The sequence below is a fragment of the Cimex lectularius genome, unplaced genomic scaffold, assembly GCF_000648675.2.
Source record: "Cimex lectularius strain Harlan isolate CLEC.00 unplaced genomic scaffold, Clec_2.1 scaffold197, whole genome shotgun sequence".
NCBI classification, from domain to species: domain Eukaryota; kingdom Metazoa; phylum Arthropoda; class Insecta; order Hemiptera; family Cimicidae; genus Cimex; species Cimex lectularius.
This window is the reverse complement of record NW_019392961.1, coordinates 148,616-169,389: the sequence shown is the minus strand read 5'-3', so window position 1 is coordinate 169,389 and position 20,774 is coordinate 148,616. Positions and strand designations below refer to the sequence as shown.

Below are 20,774 nucleotides of genomic sequence, written 5' to 3'. Positions count from 1 at the left end.
GAAATTGTTGGATTTAAATCTCTGTATTATTATTGACGGGTTTTAAGGGAACCCCGGGAAACAATTACGCATTTTACCTTTTGTATTTGATGATTCGGACCATTTGCAAGGTTGAATACAAGAAGCCTGTGTAAACCATTTAAAAAATTGCAGACTGGATGAGTGGAATATGCATTACCGAAGATTTTATCCGTTCATTACTTAATCCGTGACGTATTCATCTTCCTATTTCAACATTTAACTATGTTAGAAGACATATAAGGACTCAGGAAAACAACAAGAAATAACTTTTAATTAATATCGATCTGCGGAATTTTTGCCTAAAAGTACTTTGGTTTCAGACTGTAGGAAAAAGAACGTGTTTTTTTGGGTCAATATCACAAAAGTATATTCTGGCAACTGGACCTGATGTGTAACTATCATACGACAGACATGTTAATTACCCGATAGTCAAATCATGATTTCTTAAATGGTTTAAAAAAATTCGATAAACGACATGTTGTTATGAACTCTTCTAAAGTTGGTTGCGCAAATTTCTTTAGTCAGTAGATTAACAACATCAATATCTTAGCTTAAAAAATAAATGATAAGTTTATAAGAATAACGCAGATTGAGACATCAAGGGTGGAATAAATGTGTGTCAACGGGCAAATACGCTTTCTCCTAATTTTAGAATTTTAATCTTTTTGGTTGCCAAATCTGCGCTTTTGTCATGCCAGAAATGAAAGATATTTGACATTGAGGAAATTATTGTCTGCATACTAGAAAATCTTTCCACGGAAGGCGAGCCTTGAAAGAAGCAAAAAATCAATGGACAGTGGGTTTTATAATTTTTCGGCCAAATTCATGCATTCTGTCTTTGTTCATTAGCCAGGAAAATGCGAGAGGCGAGACCTACAAAGCAATTCCTTATATTTCAATCTAAACTTTCCCCATTCTTGTCCGGCCTTATGAGGGGTCCCGGGGCGGAGGGGGGCCCCAAAGCAGATATTACGTTTCGAGACTTTTAATATGAATTCTTCGGCTGCTCCTTTGAAATATGTTTTGCTCCTTGGCCCTCGGGTATACAGCGGCGGATTCGCTAAATAAAAAAGCAACAGGTCTCATAGAAATGAGCTTTCACGGTCGGTGAGCGCGTACACCAAGGAAGATTGACCAATTGAAGAAAATGGGATAAGTCATCGCAATTCCAAGACTGAAATCCATCATGGGATCTCGCAACATATAAGCGAAACGATCCGAGTCTATTGTGAAAGTTACAATATCAATCGAATTAAAAAAANTATATATAAAAGTATTTGTGAAAATGATAAGTAGTTAATAATATTCCTAAACTTTATATGGACATCAAGCAAAGAGTATTCTGAAGTATATCGCCAACAATGAGAAGAAACTTGCATCAGTTATCAATCAGAGAACTTTTTTGTTGAAATGCAGACCACACAAGTCCCTGAAGATGATCTCAATAAAGCTCGAAACGTGGCACGATAAAGAAAATGTTTTTCTAACACCTACGTCACACCAGACCGCATCTCACGATCTCCAAATAATCATTAACTAACGGTCACTAAACACCACACAAATATTCCTAAAGTTATAAACACTACGATAGACAAAATGAACAGTAGGCAGGCAAGGAACACTCTAGTAAAACGGACTTTTCTACTCATTCCATTTTAAGTAACCATTTCATAATAAGGCATATATCGACGACAACTTGTTATTTTCGTTTTTACAGTTGAAGTGTTAAACTTCAGGTGGTTAACTTTGCAGGTTTAGATGGGGATTGAGTGAGCAATTTCGCCGTTGATAAACATGAAGATCGTTGAGGATTTTGCAAGGAGTTCAGTCTGAAATCAATGAATTCAAATCTTAAACTTAGAAACCTACGTCCAGTGCTATTTTAAGTCTTGTAAATCTGTTGGTTTCTAGCATTTTCTTCCATCTCAGCGAGATTTTTGTCTGGTAAAATATTGCTAGAAAGATGGATGAAAATTATCCATATATGCATCATAGAATTATGAACCTATAAAAATAATAAGATGAAAAATTTAACAGCTCAATTTATTTTTATGATGTTCTACCCGAGAAACTGGAAATCATAATCGATGTTTTGCTATTTATGCTCAACAAAGAAATATGGAACCTAGAAAATACTGTTAGGAGGAGGGCAAGGGTAACATGCTTAAAGGGCTAATAAATGGGCATTTTGCGGGGAGAAGCGACCTTAGAAATTTGATTCGGACGGGTCTCTTGATTGGTACGAGGATCGAGGAATTAGGCGAAAGAGTATAAAAGAGGCAGCGGGTCGGAAAACCAAGTCAAACAGGGGCTCGTTAACCATAGGAGGTTGCGGGGCGACCTCGTGGGCGGGGGCGGTTGAGTAACGGGGAAAACGGGCCGTGGGGGCGGCGAGGGGGCAAAGCTTAAATCCGTCTTCAAACATCATCAGGTTGACGAGCTCATGGAACGCCGTGCAGAGGGCTTCGCCCAATCTAATCGTCGGCCTCTCGTTTCCCTCACATTTGCCAGCAATTTGAAGACACGGGTTCTCTGAGTATTTGGCGAGCGTTCATTTGTGCGAAGCACCCTTGATTGGCTGCCTTTTTTTTTTGCACCGACGCCCTGTTTGCGAGGGAGACGGTCTCTAAACTCCAATTAGCAATTAAGACGTTAATGAAGAGAGGGGGATTAAAACGCGCATTTTCCTCGCAAAATTTTACATTTTATCTCCTAGGTAGTTTGTCGTCTTAACACATACTTTCACTCTTTACAATAAAATTATTTTTAACTATGATATTTGGGTGGTGAACAGCACATTTTCCTACTAACGTACACAGGAAAATTAAGATAATTTACTGAGTAAACAGTACAAACACGTACGTACGTAAATTTTTATCTTCCCATATTGTTAATACACACGGTCCCTTTCACCTCAAAGAAGCCGACTCATAGAAAAATGAATTTCTATCCCTACTTACTTCCCCATTCCTTCAAATTCAAAGTTATATAAACAAAAAAAATTAATATCTTACTAACACTCTCAATACAGCACATAACACTGACACATCTACACAGAAAAATCACATTTTGAGTAAGTGCAAATACTTTTATTAAACCTAAACTTTCAATATTGTGTACATCATGGTATAAATTCATATTCGCATCTTACATCTATTTGTATAATTTAAACAATAAATAAATCCCAGACACCGAAGATGATCTCAATAAAGATCGAAACGTTGGCACGATAAAGGAATTGTTTTTCTAAACTTACAAACAACAGACAGACCGACTCTCACTATCTCTAAATAACCATTATTAATGTATAATAAATGTAAGAATAAACCCTGTCCAGCAATATCTATACAAACACACGGCATAATACGCAGGGAATACAAAAATGCATGCGGCAGCTCAAATTATCGATGATGGACAGACAACCATCATCGAAGACAATGGAACAATTTTTCTTGGCATACCCAAGGGATGTTTTTCCCCACATCTTCCTAGACTTCCTTCTTAAAATATATAACGCCCTATCAAACCTTATAATCCCTGTAATTACAGCTTTTTATCCAGTTTTCTTGGCTCCAGTGTGGAAAATAGCAAAATTAATTTTGTAAAATTGTATTGATCCGCCCAGCAAAGATGGGCATACCAAAAATGATCGGAATCGAACATATACAAATCTAATCATCATAAAATAACATAATTAAAACAAGTTATTAAACGTAAATAACGTCACAGCATGTAAAACAAACAAATTGGAAAATCGTAACTATACAGAAACTGTTGTCTAATTTAAAATCTGGATAAAAAACGTACAAAACATCAACCAAAACATAACCTTTAATGTAAAATATAGGCAACTATTAAACATAAACTTAAGGTAGAAATACTTTCAAATTTAACAACAAATTTAGACAATCAGATCTGGTATAATTTTTTTTTACTGTCTTTTTTTTGGCAAACTAGTTTTCTACCGTATTTTAACGTTGACCTAATAATAACAATCTAAAGTTAACATAAAATGCACAAATTAAATGTGAATATAGAAATACTGATGGAACAAAACTTAAAAATCTTTATGTGGCATGTTAGTAAATCATAACTCCCCAAAAATGTTGAAATTCGACTCTATACCTTCCAACTAAAATTATACTGGCTCTTTGTAAGTTGCGTTATAGCCGAAAAAATCAGTAATAATTGTATACTACCTAACATAATCACATCTATAAAAAAAATTTCTTGAGAGAAAATTTCTACAGTGCATAAACGTTTAAAAACGTTAAAAAATGGAATTAATTTTTCTCATTCGGTTGGATAATTTGATGCTCCCCATTTTTGGACGTACATGTTATAAATACATCTTTATCAACGAAGAATTTGTACAAATTGATTTTATATTTATTAATATTTACATTAAAGCCCTCAATATATTAAAAAAAAAGGAAATGTATAGTTTGCAGCTTGACTTTTTGCTTGATTTACCTACCAATAAGGGCTTACTTTTACAAGTTTTATAAAACTTCCTCAGTACAACTTAAACGATAAACCATAGCTTTATTTAAACGAAGAAAAGTCATAAATACTAAAAGTTGTATGGTTTTTTAATGTTTTTTTAATTCCTTTGATCAAGAAGAAAAAAGCAATATCATATCAGCATGAAAAATAACTTTCAATAATCTATCGATACATGAACCAGTTCCTACGATGCGTATAAAAATCGATTTTCTTTAAAATTACGATTTTTTGAGATTGTGAAAAACTTTTCAAAATTTTTATTGCAGTAAAAACAAGGCAATGCAAATTGTTCCCTTAAGAAATATGTAATACTTTTGTGGAATTAGGAAGGAACTATCTTAAACAATTCTAAGTTCTGTTCTCTAAGGCAAGCCCTTTCTACAACACGATCCAAGCCGAGTTTTCTCACTGTTTACTCAACTGAGATCCACTCCCTCTGATATTCGTAATTAGCAATTAAGAGGTTAATGAGCAGGTAAATTGAAACAAGCTGGCCTAATGGTCCCGTCGTCAGCAGATACAATCTGAAACGGGCTCTTCACCCTCCAAAAGTACCAACGTTTAACAAGACCGTTAAAGTTGCACATATCGGCCCTCTTCGCATCCCATTGAAACCCCAGGATATCCAACTGGGACTGGAAATTAATTATTCCTTTTATAGCCGTTTAATCGAAGACATGGGGGGGGTCAATTAACGTTTTCGTTTTATTTCCTTATTCGGGAATCATTTAAAAATTAAACTTTCTAATTTATACTGCTATACCAAAATTATTCGCGGAGGATTATTTAGGTAAATTTGCAAAAGTTGAAACATCTCGCGCCGGCGAATAATTAGATTCAGAAGTGGCAAATTAGCCTACATCAAAAGTACCACCGGCTATTAAAGCCTAAGAATAATTTAATTAAAACTCCGAGACCTCTTGAAAAGTCGAGAGGTCCTGGAAAGGGAAAAAAGAGATCTACCCCTCCTGCCAGCCCGACGGTGCAGGGACTTGTTAGAGCAGGAAAAATGTCGACTCGAGTACTCGTAGGCCCCTTATCGGATCATTATGTTAATCCGAATTTGAATGGTAAAAGAGGTGTTCTCTGGGGAAGGATGAGAAATTACAGAACCCTCAACAGGAACAGTAGACGACTAATCTAATAGTAAACTCTTAGCAGTATTTCACATCCCGTTCTACGGGCAAATTCACGACCTACTCCTTTAGTAATGGTTTAATATTTGTACAAGAGAGACAAATTAAAGTTATAAATTCAAATTTGATGTCGCTTGATTTTACCAATCACCGGGAAATAAAGGTTAATAATAAATTTAGTGACCGTTAGTTAATGATTATTTGGAGATCGTGAGATGCGGTCTCATGGGACGTAGGTTTTAGAAAAACATTTTGTTTATCGTGCCAACGTTTCGATCTTTATTGAGATCATCTTCAGGGCCTGGGATTTATAAACATTGTTTAAATTTTACAAATACATGTAGGATGTGAAAAAAATTATACAATGCAAGAAAATTTTACATAAACAATGAATTTATACAATGCTAGAAAATTTAGATTCAATCAAAGTATTTGTACTCACTCAAAGTGTTTTTTCCTTGTAGAGGTGTCATTCTTGTCTGTCGTGTTGAGAGTGTCTGTGTGTTCAATCGAATTTCAAAAAAATGTATAAAAGTATTTGTAAAAATGGTAAGTAGTTAATAATATTCCCAAACTTCATATGGATACGAAGAAAAAAGTGTTCTAAAGGACATCGCCAACAATGAGAAGAAACTTGCATCGGCTATCAATCAGAGAACTTTTTTGTTGAAATGCAGACCACACAAGGCCCTGAAGATCTCAATAAAGCTCGAAACGTTGGCACGATAAAAAAATGTTTTTCTAAATCTATATCACACCAAACCGCATCTCACGATTTCTGAGACTAAAAACTGGATCTTAGATTGAATTTTTTTAAATTTCATTCTAAGGAAACGTACTTGCAGGGAGGAGCTAATTCGTTTCTTATCGAGTTTAAAAAATATTTAATTTGTTTTGGTATGTAAAAGCATTCAAAAACAACTCAAAACTGCGGAAGTAAAAGAAAATTAAGGAAATTTTACTTCTCAGTGTAAAGAAAATATTCCTCCATTTTATGCAATCAGACGATGATACACAGCAATGAACAGAATTGTACATTAAAAAAAATTACATTACTTTACCGTTAATGGCAGTAGGAAACAAGTTTATAAAGAAGTAAATGCACAATTATAGAATTGAAGTGTTTTTATGTAAATAGTGTTTATTGTGGAGAAAAGAAAACTTAGCAATTACTCCTGGCTTTAGGGCTATAGTATCCGAAGTATGATGATTTAATTTGGGACAAGGGATAGTGTGTAAGATTGTGTAAATTACAGTGTAGAGGGCGGCCGAGGCCCATGTAATAATGTGTTGTAAAGGGAGTTATGGAGACAGGGGGGAAGGAGGCGATGGGCGGTGGAGGACCATTAGAACCACGCGACCCTTTGCGTGCCTCGGGGCACTTTCTCCGCATAAATCCTCCTTATCAGTACCTTATCGGCCCTTTATTAATATATGCTCTTATCCGGAGCGAGTGGAAAACAACTACCGGCGAATAAAAAAATCATTAGGGCCCACCTTCTGTCTTGCACCGGTCATATTTTATTTAAAGGGGGAGGGGGCAGAGGCTTGAGAACGTCGGAAATATCCCCCTTACACCCTCTGATGGAGATTTGCGTGGAAGGCCTTATCAACCAATTTAACCTTTTTCGGGTAGAAGTTTGTTGTGGAAAATGAGGAAAGAGCCGCGAGGGAGGGGGTGTGGATTAATCGCACGCGATCTTAAAAGAAATCTGTTTAAAGCAAGGAAATCCACTATAAGTTTCTGAAGGGGAAAAAACAATTACCACTCACCCTCAATTAAATTTCACCTGACCCACAAACGCCATCCTCAACATCAGAAAACCGCAGTTCTAAATAATAGTTTCTTAATCGACTAACTACAAATCGATCGGCAAAATAAATAATTCCAAGTTCAAAGAAAAATGAAACGTGTTAAGAAGTTTTGAATACAAATCAAGACTAAAGGGAAGTAATTTGCCTCCTTAACACGTAACATAACAGGCTCAACTTACAAACACAAGTGAACAATACAAATTACGATATAGAAAAAAAAAACTTTTCTCGTGAAAAACCCCATTCATCATAATTGTGTCATTTCTTTTAGATAAATGCTAAGTTGTACGTTCCGAACTAAACTGAAAAAAGTTGTACTTGGAGTTTCACTGAAGAACTCGAGAAAATAGCACACTCTAATCACAAAATTTAATTTATAAATTTACAAAGGAAGCAAGCATTTTCCACTATCTGAACTTCTCTCCAGAGCGGCCGAGAATGAAGACCAATGATATTCACTAATGTTGTTATTAAAACTTTGAAGTACCTACTTAAGTAACTAGATAACTTTGTAGGTTACGAATGAGCAAATAAAAACGAGCCATCTTATCTTTTTCACAAAAATGGCCAAATTATCGTAAAATATGTGACGCAAGAATTTTTTTTTAATATTCAGCAAAATGAATTAAGTATTTCTTTTAAAATAGAAAATATATAATTAAACTGAATTTGTGATACAATAATTTCCCAAATCTACGAGTTATAAGAACCACCACATCTTTGCATGATGTTTAAAAAATCGGGGTTTTGTGTGTAGATCATGAGCGAGAACACCCGGACCATAAAGACTGTAAATCTTGAACGATTTCTTATCTTGTTGGTATTCTCTTTCTTAAGCTGAATCAACCAAAAATAACTAGATATTTTGAAATCTTATTTACGAATAGTTAACCACGCAATCTATAATCATGACAAAATATTTTTATTTGGAAGAATCACCTTATGGAACTTTCCGAAAGCGATTACGATTTGTTATCCCCGATGTACTGTATTTCTACTATATCTCCTTATTCGGTGAACTTTGTAGTAATTTGGTTTGTTATATAGGTTATACTAGACAACGACCACAATTTGTCGACCCAAGGATCCAGTTTGTTGCAGCTGGAACGTGAAATATCGTTCTGCCGAGGAAGTGGAAAAATGAAGAGTAATAAAGTAAACAAGTGCTAACTAGGAGAGAGGGTTGGAAGGAAGTGTCTGCTGATTGCTCAGGACTGATTGCTCGGCCCGACATTATCTCTTTAGATATTCACCGCCGGTTATATCGAATGATTTTATTTTTACCTCCTCCGTTTTTGATCCTACTTGCTTACCGTAGGATCGATAATCTTGACGGGCCACCATCGGGTTGAGGGATTATTTTGATTTCTTTGTCAAAACGCGGCAGAAGGGGATGTCAATTAAAAATGAATAAGTTTGCCCAAATATTGAAATAGGACGGTTTGTGCATCGTGTTTTTCTTGGCGTCGACCAGTTTCGCTCTTTCGTTTCAAACTTTTGGCACATTTCATATACAACTCTGTCATTTCACTTTAGTGGTCTTGCGGTAATAAAATCGGCGGTAGTATAATACAGTTTCATTACCTAGCAATATTAAACAATAAATTTTATTATCTATCTGACTGAAGATACTTATATGTTTCATATAAAATAGAGCAACTTTTTACATATCTTCTCGTGTAGAAATGTGTAGAGATTAGTGACCGTTAATCAATAGTTATTCAGATATCGTGAGATGCGGTCGGGTGTGATGTAGGTTTCAGAAAAACATTTTCTTTATCGTGCCAACGTTTCGATCTTTTATTGAGATCATCTTCAGGGTTCAAAGTGTTTGTCTTCTGTGCCATCTTTGCGTGCCGTGTTGGGAGTGCCCTGAAGATGATCTCAATAAAAGAGTGAAACGTTGGCACGATAAAGAAAATGTTTTTCTGAAACCTACATCACACCCGACCGCATCTCACGATATCTGAATAACTTTTTACATATCTGTATAACGTTCCCATTTGATGGAACCTTACAAATTATCGAATAAAAAGGGGAAAATAATTTAAAAAAATATATAATTGAAAATAAACAAAGAGATATCAATTCTCTCCTTACAACAGGCCAATAAGGTGCACAGAGGGAGGGGCCAAAGGAGTAAGAGTTAAAACAAGAAGAGTCTTGAATCAGCGGTCAGACTGAAAGGACAATATTGAGAAGGGCTGTGTTTTTTCAAATTAATTAGTGGAATCTTTATTTTATAAGAAAAGCGTTCCAGGCCTCGTGAGGTGAGCCTTCCATTTTAATTTACCTGTAGCAATAGTTTGTTTTGTATTTTGATAATTAGTTATTTCAATTTATTTTAGATTTGAGAAAAAGAAGAATTTTATTTTATGTTATATTATTATTTCAAAAGAATATTTAAATAATTTGTTTTGGTTTCCTTCGTGAATTATAATAAACCCTCATTTTAAAGGAATTTGTTTATTCTATTTTTTCTTCTGTTTGAAACAAAATTGAGAATATTTACATTGTTTTGCTTTTCTTTCTTGAAAATTCACTTAATAAATCAATAATAATATAAATAATTAATAATTCACAAATTATTCAATTAATAAATCCTTATTCTAAAAGTAATTTGTTTATTCTGTTTTTTCCCTCCGTATGTGACATCTGTATGGTGTAATTCATTTAATTATCAAGATACCATTGCCATTGGACTTGGTTTTGAACACATGAGCTTAATTATACAATTTATTAAATCATTGAGTTGATGTTTGTTGTACTGTGGAATATTGGAGAAAATACTTTTAAAATATAATACCACTTTAGTAGCATTTGGAACTCCTTAAAACCTCTGAATTCGAATTAATTAATTTAATTTATGTTAATCCCTTAAACTTTCTTACTATGCTAAACTCTATGATTTAAAACATAAACTTTTAATGAAAAGGTTTTTTTTAAACAACAAACCTTGCGAAAATAATAGGACAAGATTCGGATGAAATTAGACCTACGATTAAATCGACCAATAAAATCGAGAAGTTTGTTTTCTGGTATAAACTTGAATAATCCACTTTTTGTAAAAAAAAAAAAAAAAAAAAAAGTCTATAGTTTGGTACATATTTACAAACCTGAACTTATTTGCTGGTCATCATGTCAGTATTCCTTATAGAGCGCGAGTAAGAATGCCACTCCATACGAATTTTGTGTTGTGCATTTTGAGAATGAATGTATTTATTAGAGGGAATGTGTAAGAAGGCCAACGATAGAATATTGAGTACCTCATCGACCCTCAATTAGAATCGGCCTTCCGACGTTACAAATGCGATTTGATAAAAAAGATTGAAGGGAAATGGAAGTCAAAGCCTGCCTATATATCCGGCATGTAGACAAAGATGGCTCGATGAATCCTACAAAATTGAGAAGTATCATTCCTAGGCTCCATACAATAGGATAGACGTATTATGTGCTCTGAAGCACACCAGCGAGTATTGCGATCCTGATCTTTTTTATAGCGAACAGAGATTTTTTATTGGGTACTCGTTTTGTGTTTCTTTTTGTTATGTACACTGAGAGTGATTGTATTTATTAGTGTGATGGTGTAATGTCTGATGGCGGAATATCGAATACCTCATGTACATTCAATCAGATCTGGCCCTCCGAGGAAATCTCACATCTCAACATCTCGTCGATTGGAGGCACTCGGAGAAACTGAATCGAAGAAGAGGAATGATACTCATAGATAATACGCCATGCGACGTTGACACATGGACACTCACTTTGGGGGCTTTGACCACGTACGTGTCCATCATGTAGAATAAGCTTGCTCGGTGTGTCCCATATAATTGAAGGGCGTCATTCATTGGCTCCGTATAGAGAGCGAGTAGGAATGTCGCCCACATGAGAATTGTGATGGACCACGACTGCGAGTCTTTAGGTCCAGTTACGTTTTTTGGCATCAGAGCAGTTTCATTGTATATAATATTCGGTGTATATCTTGTATTTTGAAAGTGAATGTATGTATTAGCGTGAATGGCAAGTCCAATACGAACCCATAGGTCCTCAATTAGATTAGTTAGTGTGGCAGAGGAATATCAAGTATATCAACCCCCCGACATCAGAGAATAGTATGTAAATATGAAAGATCGTTTGTTTAAAAAAGAATGAGTGCGTGAGTGTGCCTAGGTTTAAAAGCTACATGCGTTGAGAATTGAAATGAAAGCCCGTGGAGTAAAACTTCGGTGGCAGGACGGATATTACCAAAGTCTGACAGCTAAAAAAACCAATGAGTGTTCATTATGTCAATTCTATATATATGTGTAAAATTGAGCTTACGTAAATCAACCAATACTTTCAGATTGTACCAAGAATGTCACTTAAGGTCTTACCAGTATTCGATAACAATAACAAATAAATCGAGTAACTATTTCAAATGGATTTTGTTATAGTTAAACTCGCACATTCACTACCTTGAACTTTTTTCAGTTTAGTACTTTGAATATCCAGTTGAAAATGTGATCATTGATATACAATCATGCAATGCAGTTAAATGGACGGTGATTGCAGAGCATTCGGCCTTGCCTTAGGGAACAATCTTATCACTACTGTTCTCTACTATCGCCTTTATTTAAATAATTTCTTTGTCAGCGGCGCATGCAATTTTTTTTATTCGCAAAAACAAAATTACTCAGGTAAATCGTCTTTGTGAAATTAAATTTAAAAATATATATCCCATCGGTTAGTATGACAATGATTTAACTGGACAAAATTAACATGACAAATAATTTTTATTGTTGATGACTTTTGAAGTTAAGTATAAATTAAGGTATTAAGACAGGCAATACCTAGCTGGTTCAAAATAAATAATCATGTTGTTCTTATATTCCTAATTAATTCATAGTGCAGTATATTTCTATTTTCATTTTTTCTAAATAAAACGACTTATTTTGAAATGTGTATAATAAAGTAATATACTTTGTAATTGGTAAAATTATGCTGATGGCGAGTCAAATTGTAAAGATTATTTTGACCAATTTACATGAAATTACTGTATCCAGCTAAATGTCGAATTATGCCACACACAAAAAAAATAATTTCAATGGTTTTCATCGATTAGGACATCAGCCCGTCCAACGAGGGAAGAGTTTCACCAATAAAACCACAATACATTTACACAAGTTGTTTCTGAAGTGTAATTTGTTGTTTTGGAGAGCAAATCTTCTCGAGTAACGTCTCACTCAGTAAAACAGTTAGAGAAAGGTCAATAAAATTCATCGGATTAATCCTCATAACGTACTCAAGGATAACTGGGTTATCTCCAAGATTTACAGCTCCGGATCCATTTCAATGTTTTCCCCGGGAACTTTTATTAATTCCATTAAACAATGGAACAATCACTCGTCTCCCTCGGCCCGGGAGGAGAGTTCTTCTGGTATCTTTTTTAATCTTAGTAAGTAAGGAGCTCGGCCGGGGGCGAGGGGATAGATGTAATCCCATATCTCAACAAGAGTTCGGGGGAGGGCAGCAGCGTTTATTGTATTGGATCAATGTTTCCACTTAGACATAATGAGATGAGCAGGAACAGTCGAGTGCCGTATTCTGATTAACTTGCACCCAGGCGAATTTGACGATTCTTCATTTGGGCCTTTTGTCAAATCGAAGGCGTCAGACGGTCAGGTCAGACTAGACATTCAGTTAGGAATGTGAATTTTGAGTATGCAATAAAAAAATTAAACACGGTTAGCTCCCTATCCCAGTCTCGGTTCTTGACAAATCGGATTCAACAGACGTTTCGGCCGGACAAGACATTGAGTTACTTATTTTTAGTGTGAAGTAGAAAAATTAAACAAAACTGTCAACTACCTATATCAATCTCTATTGGTGTATGAGATGGTGTTTGTTAAATTTGGACTTTACCAAGGCAGATGGCTCAACATTGTAAATATTTTCAATTAATTAAGGTTTTGGTTGAGATACAAAAGTCACAAGCGGGATTCGAACCTACGACCTTCGGCTATATACGTCAGTGCTCTATCACTTGAGCTAGCGTGACTTCGATCCACTAGGACACTAATTTCCCATCTCAACCACACGTTTTGAATTGTCCCTCCATTTTGCCATTTTTCAAATGTCGTGTAATCTATTTGATTCTCGGCGACAAATGAAATGGCCAGGGAGAGCTTTAGTGAAGTATACTTCATTTTGCTTATTACATTTATTAGGTTTCCTGGTCCGCTTGACCAATTAAATTCTTTTCAATTAATTAAGGTTTTGGATGAGATAAAAGGAAATAAAAGTGGACCACGAAAACTAGTGACTTTAATAAGTAAAAATGAAGTATACTTCAGTAAAGCTCTCCGTGGCCATTTCTTTGGAGAATCAAATAGATTACACGACATTTGAAAGATGGCAAAATGGAGGGAAAATTCAAAAGGTGGGGTTGAGATGGGAAGTTAGTGTCCGAGTGGATCGAGGTCAAGTGGTAGAGCAGCGGCGTATTTAGCCGAAGGTCGTGGGTTCGAATCCCGCTAGTGACAATGACTTTTTTATCTCAACTAAAAAACCTTAATTAATTGAAAAATTGGTCAAGCGGACCACGAAAACTAGTAAATAGAGTAACAACAATTTAAATAATGCATTATTGCTAAAAGGAAATTTTGGAGGCGTGTGACATTTGTTGGAAGAGTACAGTAGATGGAATAAAACGGTTCGAATCCCGCTTGTGACACTGACTTTTTTATCTCAACCAAAACCTTAATTAATTGAAAAGAATTTATTTGGTCAAGCGGACCACGAAACCTAATAAATTGTAAATATTGGCAGTAATTAACGGGCCATCATAAGCTAAAAGACCCAATAGATAAATTAAAATAATAGTAAAATTCTTACCTTATATAATCATTTTTGCATAAAATCATATTTGATTTTGTGAAACACGATGATCCTATATCCGCTAACATCGCTCCACAACAGGTACATTTTAGACAAGAATTGTGCCAGTAACGGTCTAGGGCATGAAGTAGAAACCTGGAATAAAGAAAATCGATAAAACCCTGAACCTTAAGTATTCAACAGATAGAAAGTTTCTACGATAAAAACAATTAGCTAATTAAGATTTTCTTTTATGTTAATATAAAGAAAATACATGAATCATAAGGTTCACGAATCTGTTTGTATTTTCATAATTATCTTCTCATTAATTATTTATTATATAAACACTTTCGTTAACCGAGTCTCAATTCACTGGTTTACTTTTTCCAATTTCATGAATGAAAAGTGAAAAATGAAATCTAAGCAATATACGGTGAAGTTATAATCCTGGAAAACAAACGTTCTTGATAGCCGAAGACGACCAGATTGTATCACAGACAAAGTGTTTCTCGTTTACAGAAAGTTCGGAAGATGTGTAATTCGCTTTCAACAAGATCCCATTTCTTGAAAGACCTTTGCGATTGGACGAGGATCCTATATAAAAATAAAGGCATCGATCATGGGGAAAGCCAAATGAACCTTCAATAAACTTAGAAGTGACTCACCCCAATATCATTACATTTGCTCGGATTGAAGAGGAAACCTTTACCTCTTATTTAGTTCCCGTCCAAGTCGATCGGTTAAATCTATCAAGGAAAAACGGCCTTCATTACGTGAAGTTCAAAGCCTCCTTTTAAAATTGGTGTAAGCAATAGTCACACTTCGTTCTGACACAAAAGTTTATTTGGTAACTGTTAGTTAAGTTAGTATCAGTGAATGCTGAAGTTAAAATTTCCTGCAATAAATCATTCAACAAACGGGACAAAATTTCAATGTTTGCACATTTTTTTAACAATACCCTCATCAATTTAAAATGCTAATTCTCTGCGATTATGACTAAAGAGAAAATAACGACCTCGTTACAATGTAATTTTTAACAAATGGCTCACTCATTAAAACAAAAATCTTTCCGGTTATTTATGAAATCAATTCCTCAACACCTTTCTTGCCATAAATATTTTTGTTGTATGCCCGAATTCTACATAATCGGCTGGACAAATTTGAATGTATTCAATCACTTCAAGTACAAAAGCTCACTAGGCAATAAGAGACTTAAAATTAGAAACTTCCAACCTGCAATAATTCATTCGTTGAGCTTTGTTAAGGAAATAATTGAACATTGGGGGTAAAAACCCATTCATCCTGTAATGGAATTTTATATCCTTTAATAGGCAGTCGTTATTTTTTTTTACCCATAAGATTTGTCATCGGCATCCTTATAAGCAAATTTTTTAGATAAAAATATAGTTTTTTTGTTCCTAAAGAAAGCTCAAAGATGGGTTTATATTCACAAGTAAATATAGTAAATTGTGATGAACAATTCTATTAACGTAAAATCTTCGTCAAAAATCTGCCAATACCTAAAACCATGCATTCTCGTATATTTAGAAATCCAATATATAAGAAACGGTCAAAAGAACGATCTAGAAAATTAATAAAACGCAAAATGAAACTGAACAACACATGATTCTGGACAGTTTTAAAAATGCCTCTCTAAACTAGTGAGCATTTAATAATTTATTTTCAAGCTAAATCACTGTAAAAATACCAACAAATATAAACTGTCAAAAGATTTAATTGCTCAAAATGTGTATGTGTGTGTAAAAACCAAATCTCAAATTGATATTCTGGTTTGATGATTTGCAATATTTGACATATTTACCCCAAAAATAAAAAATAAATTAAGTTACTGAGTTTTATTTTTATTTTTATTCTTAGCGAGAAAAAAACAACGATATTTATGAAAATTATGAATGAATCCTGAAAACAATTACTGAATTAGGTCAACATAAACGAAATCAGCACAATTAATAATTGGTCATTCTTGCAGCGAATATTCGAAAATAATCAAAAATATGACTAATAAAATATAGGTTAAATTGTAGAGATAATTTGGACAGAACTATTCATGAATTTTTAAATGTGGGTGTGTATTTTCCTATTATATTTGCCTTTAATTGACTTTAATATTATTGACAAGTTTTAATAATTTCTATTTCAAAGTTGCGGGAAAAATTTGGTTTCTATGAATTTTCTACCATTGAAGCTTATTCAAAAAATAAATTTCTTACCTTTCTAAAATTTTACCCCCGCAACCCGCACACACTTTAACACCTCCGGCAGTCCCAGTCGTGTTGTTGTTGTTGTTATTGTTATTGTTGTTGTTGTTGATGTGATGGTGGTGGTGGTGTAGGTGCGGCGGCGGGAAAGGCCCTGCTGGGTGGTGGTGATGTTCGTGAGGTCCTCCACCCCCCATCACGTGGTGGCCGTTACTGTACGCCCCGTCCGGAGGCGGGGAGTGAGGAGACGGCAGCTCCGTGTAGGGGTGGTAATGTGGGTTCATTGTTGTCGCGGCCAGCTTGAAATCCTGCAACAGAAAAATAAAAAACCGCCTTTAGAACAACGGTCCAAGAAAATTGGGAAGGCAGTTGTCATTTGCGTTACGTGATGGAATACGACCGATATCACTGGACCGGAGAGATGATTCTTTCCGAGAGGATGTTCAAAACCGCATTACGACCAAGGCAAATTGATCGGCATCCTGAGGAAGTCAAGAAACGACGAAAAAACTTATTAAAATGCCTTATGAAAAGGAAATAAACTGTGGTCCAGATGTCATTGACTGCCGACGTGGATTTTTTAGACGCGATTGTCTGGTCATCCGTGATATTACATTTATTTTTTGTACTGCAAAGTGTTTTATTTTTAGATTTGGGATCCATCGTTACATTCCTATTTAAACATGGAGAAACAACGTTGTTCATTGATCAATCCACCAAACGAATTTCAGCAACTTGGGGGATTCTCGATCCGCGTAAGCCTGAGAAGAGGGTTTGTTTATAACACATTACAAAAATTACAATTATTAAATGCGGCAAATAAAAGGTGATGAAATTTGAAGTTTAATTATATGCTCTTGATATAAGGTAGGGTGAGACAGACAGGAGAGTAGAAAAAGAAAAAGTAATATAGGTGAGAAAGAGAAAGAAAGAGACAGGGGTAGAGAGAAACAAAGAACAAGTGTTAAGAGCGGACAGGAATGGAAAAGGAAAGGGAGTGTGAGAAAGTAATCATATGATACAAAAATGTATTAGTATCTGCAACCTGATACCATAAAAACATTACCATTTCGTTTAAGTCGTTGATGTAGGGAAATAACGAAAAAATCATATAAGCCTATAGGGTCAAAGATTTATATCATATATCAGTTAGTGGATCCTATTAAATGTGTTCAACAATGAACACTTGAATTCACACCAAAGAAGCCCGCTGGGATCTTCAGTGAGGAAATAAATCTCTTAGGCCCCCTAACCATTGAATCACCGTCTAATTTCGACGGCAACTGAAGACCATTTAAAAAAAAAATTAATGCCATTTACGTTTTGGTTACTAAACTTTAATATCAGAAGTATAAAATTAGCACGGCAGAAATGCGGCGGCTGATTATTAAGTTTTCCCACAAAATTTACTGTGAGTCATTGGCAATGAGTAGAAGCCGGGGGCTAAGGAGAACCAAATGTGGCAAGCCAGTTGGGTTTAATAAACAGGGTTGAATTTTTCTTATTACAAATGTGGTCTAAAACGGAAAATATAGAAACTTTACTTTTTTATTCTATATAGAGCTAATATATAGAAAGAGGTTTATCTCTCATTAAAGTACTTTTACTACAAAAAATCATCCAAGTTTATCTGAAATTTAATTATTTTTAACCCAAAAATTTCTTTTATCGAGGAGCCCTCGGCACAACCATTTAAAAAAAAATTATATCTATTTATAATTTAGAAAAAGCAGAACCATATTAAAATTGTATGCTTTAACCTGGGGACAATCCAATTTTTCAATTTCTTTCAGAAAGTATGTCATGATCAGGTGAATTCTCTTCAACTTCGACTCGAAGGAACAAATATTTATTCTGTAAGTTCCTGACTAGTTTATTCCTTGGAGCCAGTTCTTTCAAATGACAAATGTAAAGAGCATAATTTATTTTCCACGGAAGGATTTACCTGAGGAATCACATTAAAAAAAATGCCCGTTTAATTTCCAACGATGTTCGAAAATGGGAGGAAATAATTTAACGCTTTCTGGTAAATGTGAGCATTAAAATTACCCACGTTTTATATTTTTTTATATAATAACATAACGATTCGAAAATATATTTTTATAAATGCCAATAAATTTATTTGAGACCTATTACTTAAGCCTCCTACATTGATACCTAAATTATATAATCACTTTCCTATTCAGCTACAAATTGTCTGTCACTAATGACAATATAATCACTAAAATGTCAGTACCTAATAAAAATAATTGGTAGTCGTTTATTTCAAGCTGATTAGTCAGTTTGTCAAGATGGCCCATAATCTGTAAATTTTATTCCTGTCCCCTTTAAAAAATCCCACATAAATGTTATTTTTCATAATTTTTAGTGGTGTTTTACTATTTATTCCTGGAGAGAATATGGCGCTAGACTTTAAAACCCAATTATCTCAGGTAATAATACAATTTTAGAAAATATGAACATAATAAATAATCGAAACGAGTTCATACTAATTTTGTTTTAAAAATATATAATTTTAGTTCCTTCAGTGACACGGATAGGCTACGGACGTGGTTGATGAACGATTATAATGAAAGTAGGTAAAACAGGGGTTTTCTGCTTTTGTTGTGGATTTATTTCAAGGTTATTATGTATCAGTCGATTCGTTCTTTTTCGTAATATGAGACAATAATGTCATATTGTATTAAATAACATTAAATACATAACAAATTACAAAAACAAAAAGAAGCTTCCACTAACGTAGGTCAAAAGTTTTTAAGCACCCTTCAAAACCATAAAATAGAGAGGAGTTTAAACCGCCAAAGCACAATTTAAAGTGTTCAGATTACTCGAGACTCCTAGAGTACCTAGGCGAAAGATTCATAGTAGGCGGTGATTTCAACGCTAAACATGTCGACTGGGGATCAAGACTGACTAACACCAAAGGCCGCGAACTAAGGAAAGCTACGCGAGAGTGCGTCTATCATTCTACAGGGAAACCAACCTACTGGCCAACAGATTGCAACAAAATACCAGATCTCTTAGACTTTTTTATTACCAAAAAAGTTTCTCCTAACTTCATTAAAGTAACAGAAAACTTTGATCTAAATTCTGATCACTCAGCCGTTATACTGACGCTAAGTGAAAAGATAATAAAAAACAATGCAAGCCAACATTAGTTAATTTAACTACTGACTGGAGTAGTTTTGCCTTAGACGTGGATGCAAAAACAGTCCTTAATGTTCCTCTAAAAACGGAAGAACAATTAGATAATGAAGCAGAGGTGTTCACCTCAATCATTCAGACTTCAGCATGGTGTAATACTAGACAGACTATCCATAAAACAATTGGCTTTAACTACCCCAAGGAAATTAAAGAACTAATAAATCAGAAAAGAAAGGCTAGAAGAAGTTGTTACAAAAACAAAAAGAAGCTTCCACTAACGTAGGTCAAAAGTTTTTAAGCACCCTTCAAAACCATAAAATAAGAATTTATATGACATAAAATTTTAATAATTTTGCGCTGGATTCACAGCGGGAGATTGGTTTTTCTCACTGATGTCCCTTAAAATTCTTCTGAAAATTTCCTTAAAACTTCTAAGGATTATATCTGATGTCCCCGGTATCACAACGTCGAAAAGCTACATTGGCTCTTCTTTGAGCATATGTACCAACAACCTTTGGTTTTTATGTTTTGCAATTGAGACAAATAATGTTTCCCATGAAAAACTTCCTAAACGTTTTATTTTACATTTCCGATTCTGATTTAATTACGAAAGCCAAGTATGTGCCAAGCGTGTGTGTGTGTGTGTGTGTGTGCAGTATTGGGTTCTAGGCCACTGATAAACTTCCTAAATTTATGTAAATCACTCCTAGGGTTCATCGGCATGGGCGTAGTCTATATGTATGTACACCAAAAAAGTTTAATTTCAACTGGTAATTCACTTCCTTAGCCTCACGAAGAAATTTAAAATTAATACGTCTTTAAATAAAATTAATTAATCACACCAAACTTTAATATTTTTTTATTCATAGATATTATTATGCATATTATTTATTAGGTTGATTTTGAGTTGAAAAGCTTTATTATATAAGCACAAATAGGAAGTTATTTGGTAATAAACTTTATTTTTTGCTAAGGTCATGTACGAATGAATGTACATGAATGCAAATGAATTTTTATTGCATACAATTTGTGACTTACAGTATTTGTTTACATGTGCATTCAGTTGACTCCAGGATAT

General features: G+C 34.5%; 1 protein-coding gene across 1 annotated transcript in view; it reads right to left on the bottom strand.

Annotated features, from left to right (window-relative positions):
* Positions 1–20,774, bottom strand: part of LOC106665855 (LIM domain transcription factor LMO4) — a 159,436-nt gene that overhangs the window by 33,641 nt on the left and 105,021 nt on the right. Inside the window, exons 3-4 of the mRNA XM_024229486.1 lie at positions 16,565–16,860; positions 14,352–14,489 (exon numbers count right to left, since the gene is read on the bottom strand). Coding sequence (XP_024085254.1) covers positions 14,352–14,489; positions 16,565–16,836 — 410 coding nt within the window. The 5' untranslated portion in view covers positions 16,837–16,860. The remainder of the gene's footprint in view (positions 1–14,351; positions 14,490–16,564; positions 16,861–20,774) is intronic.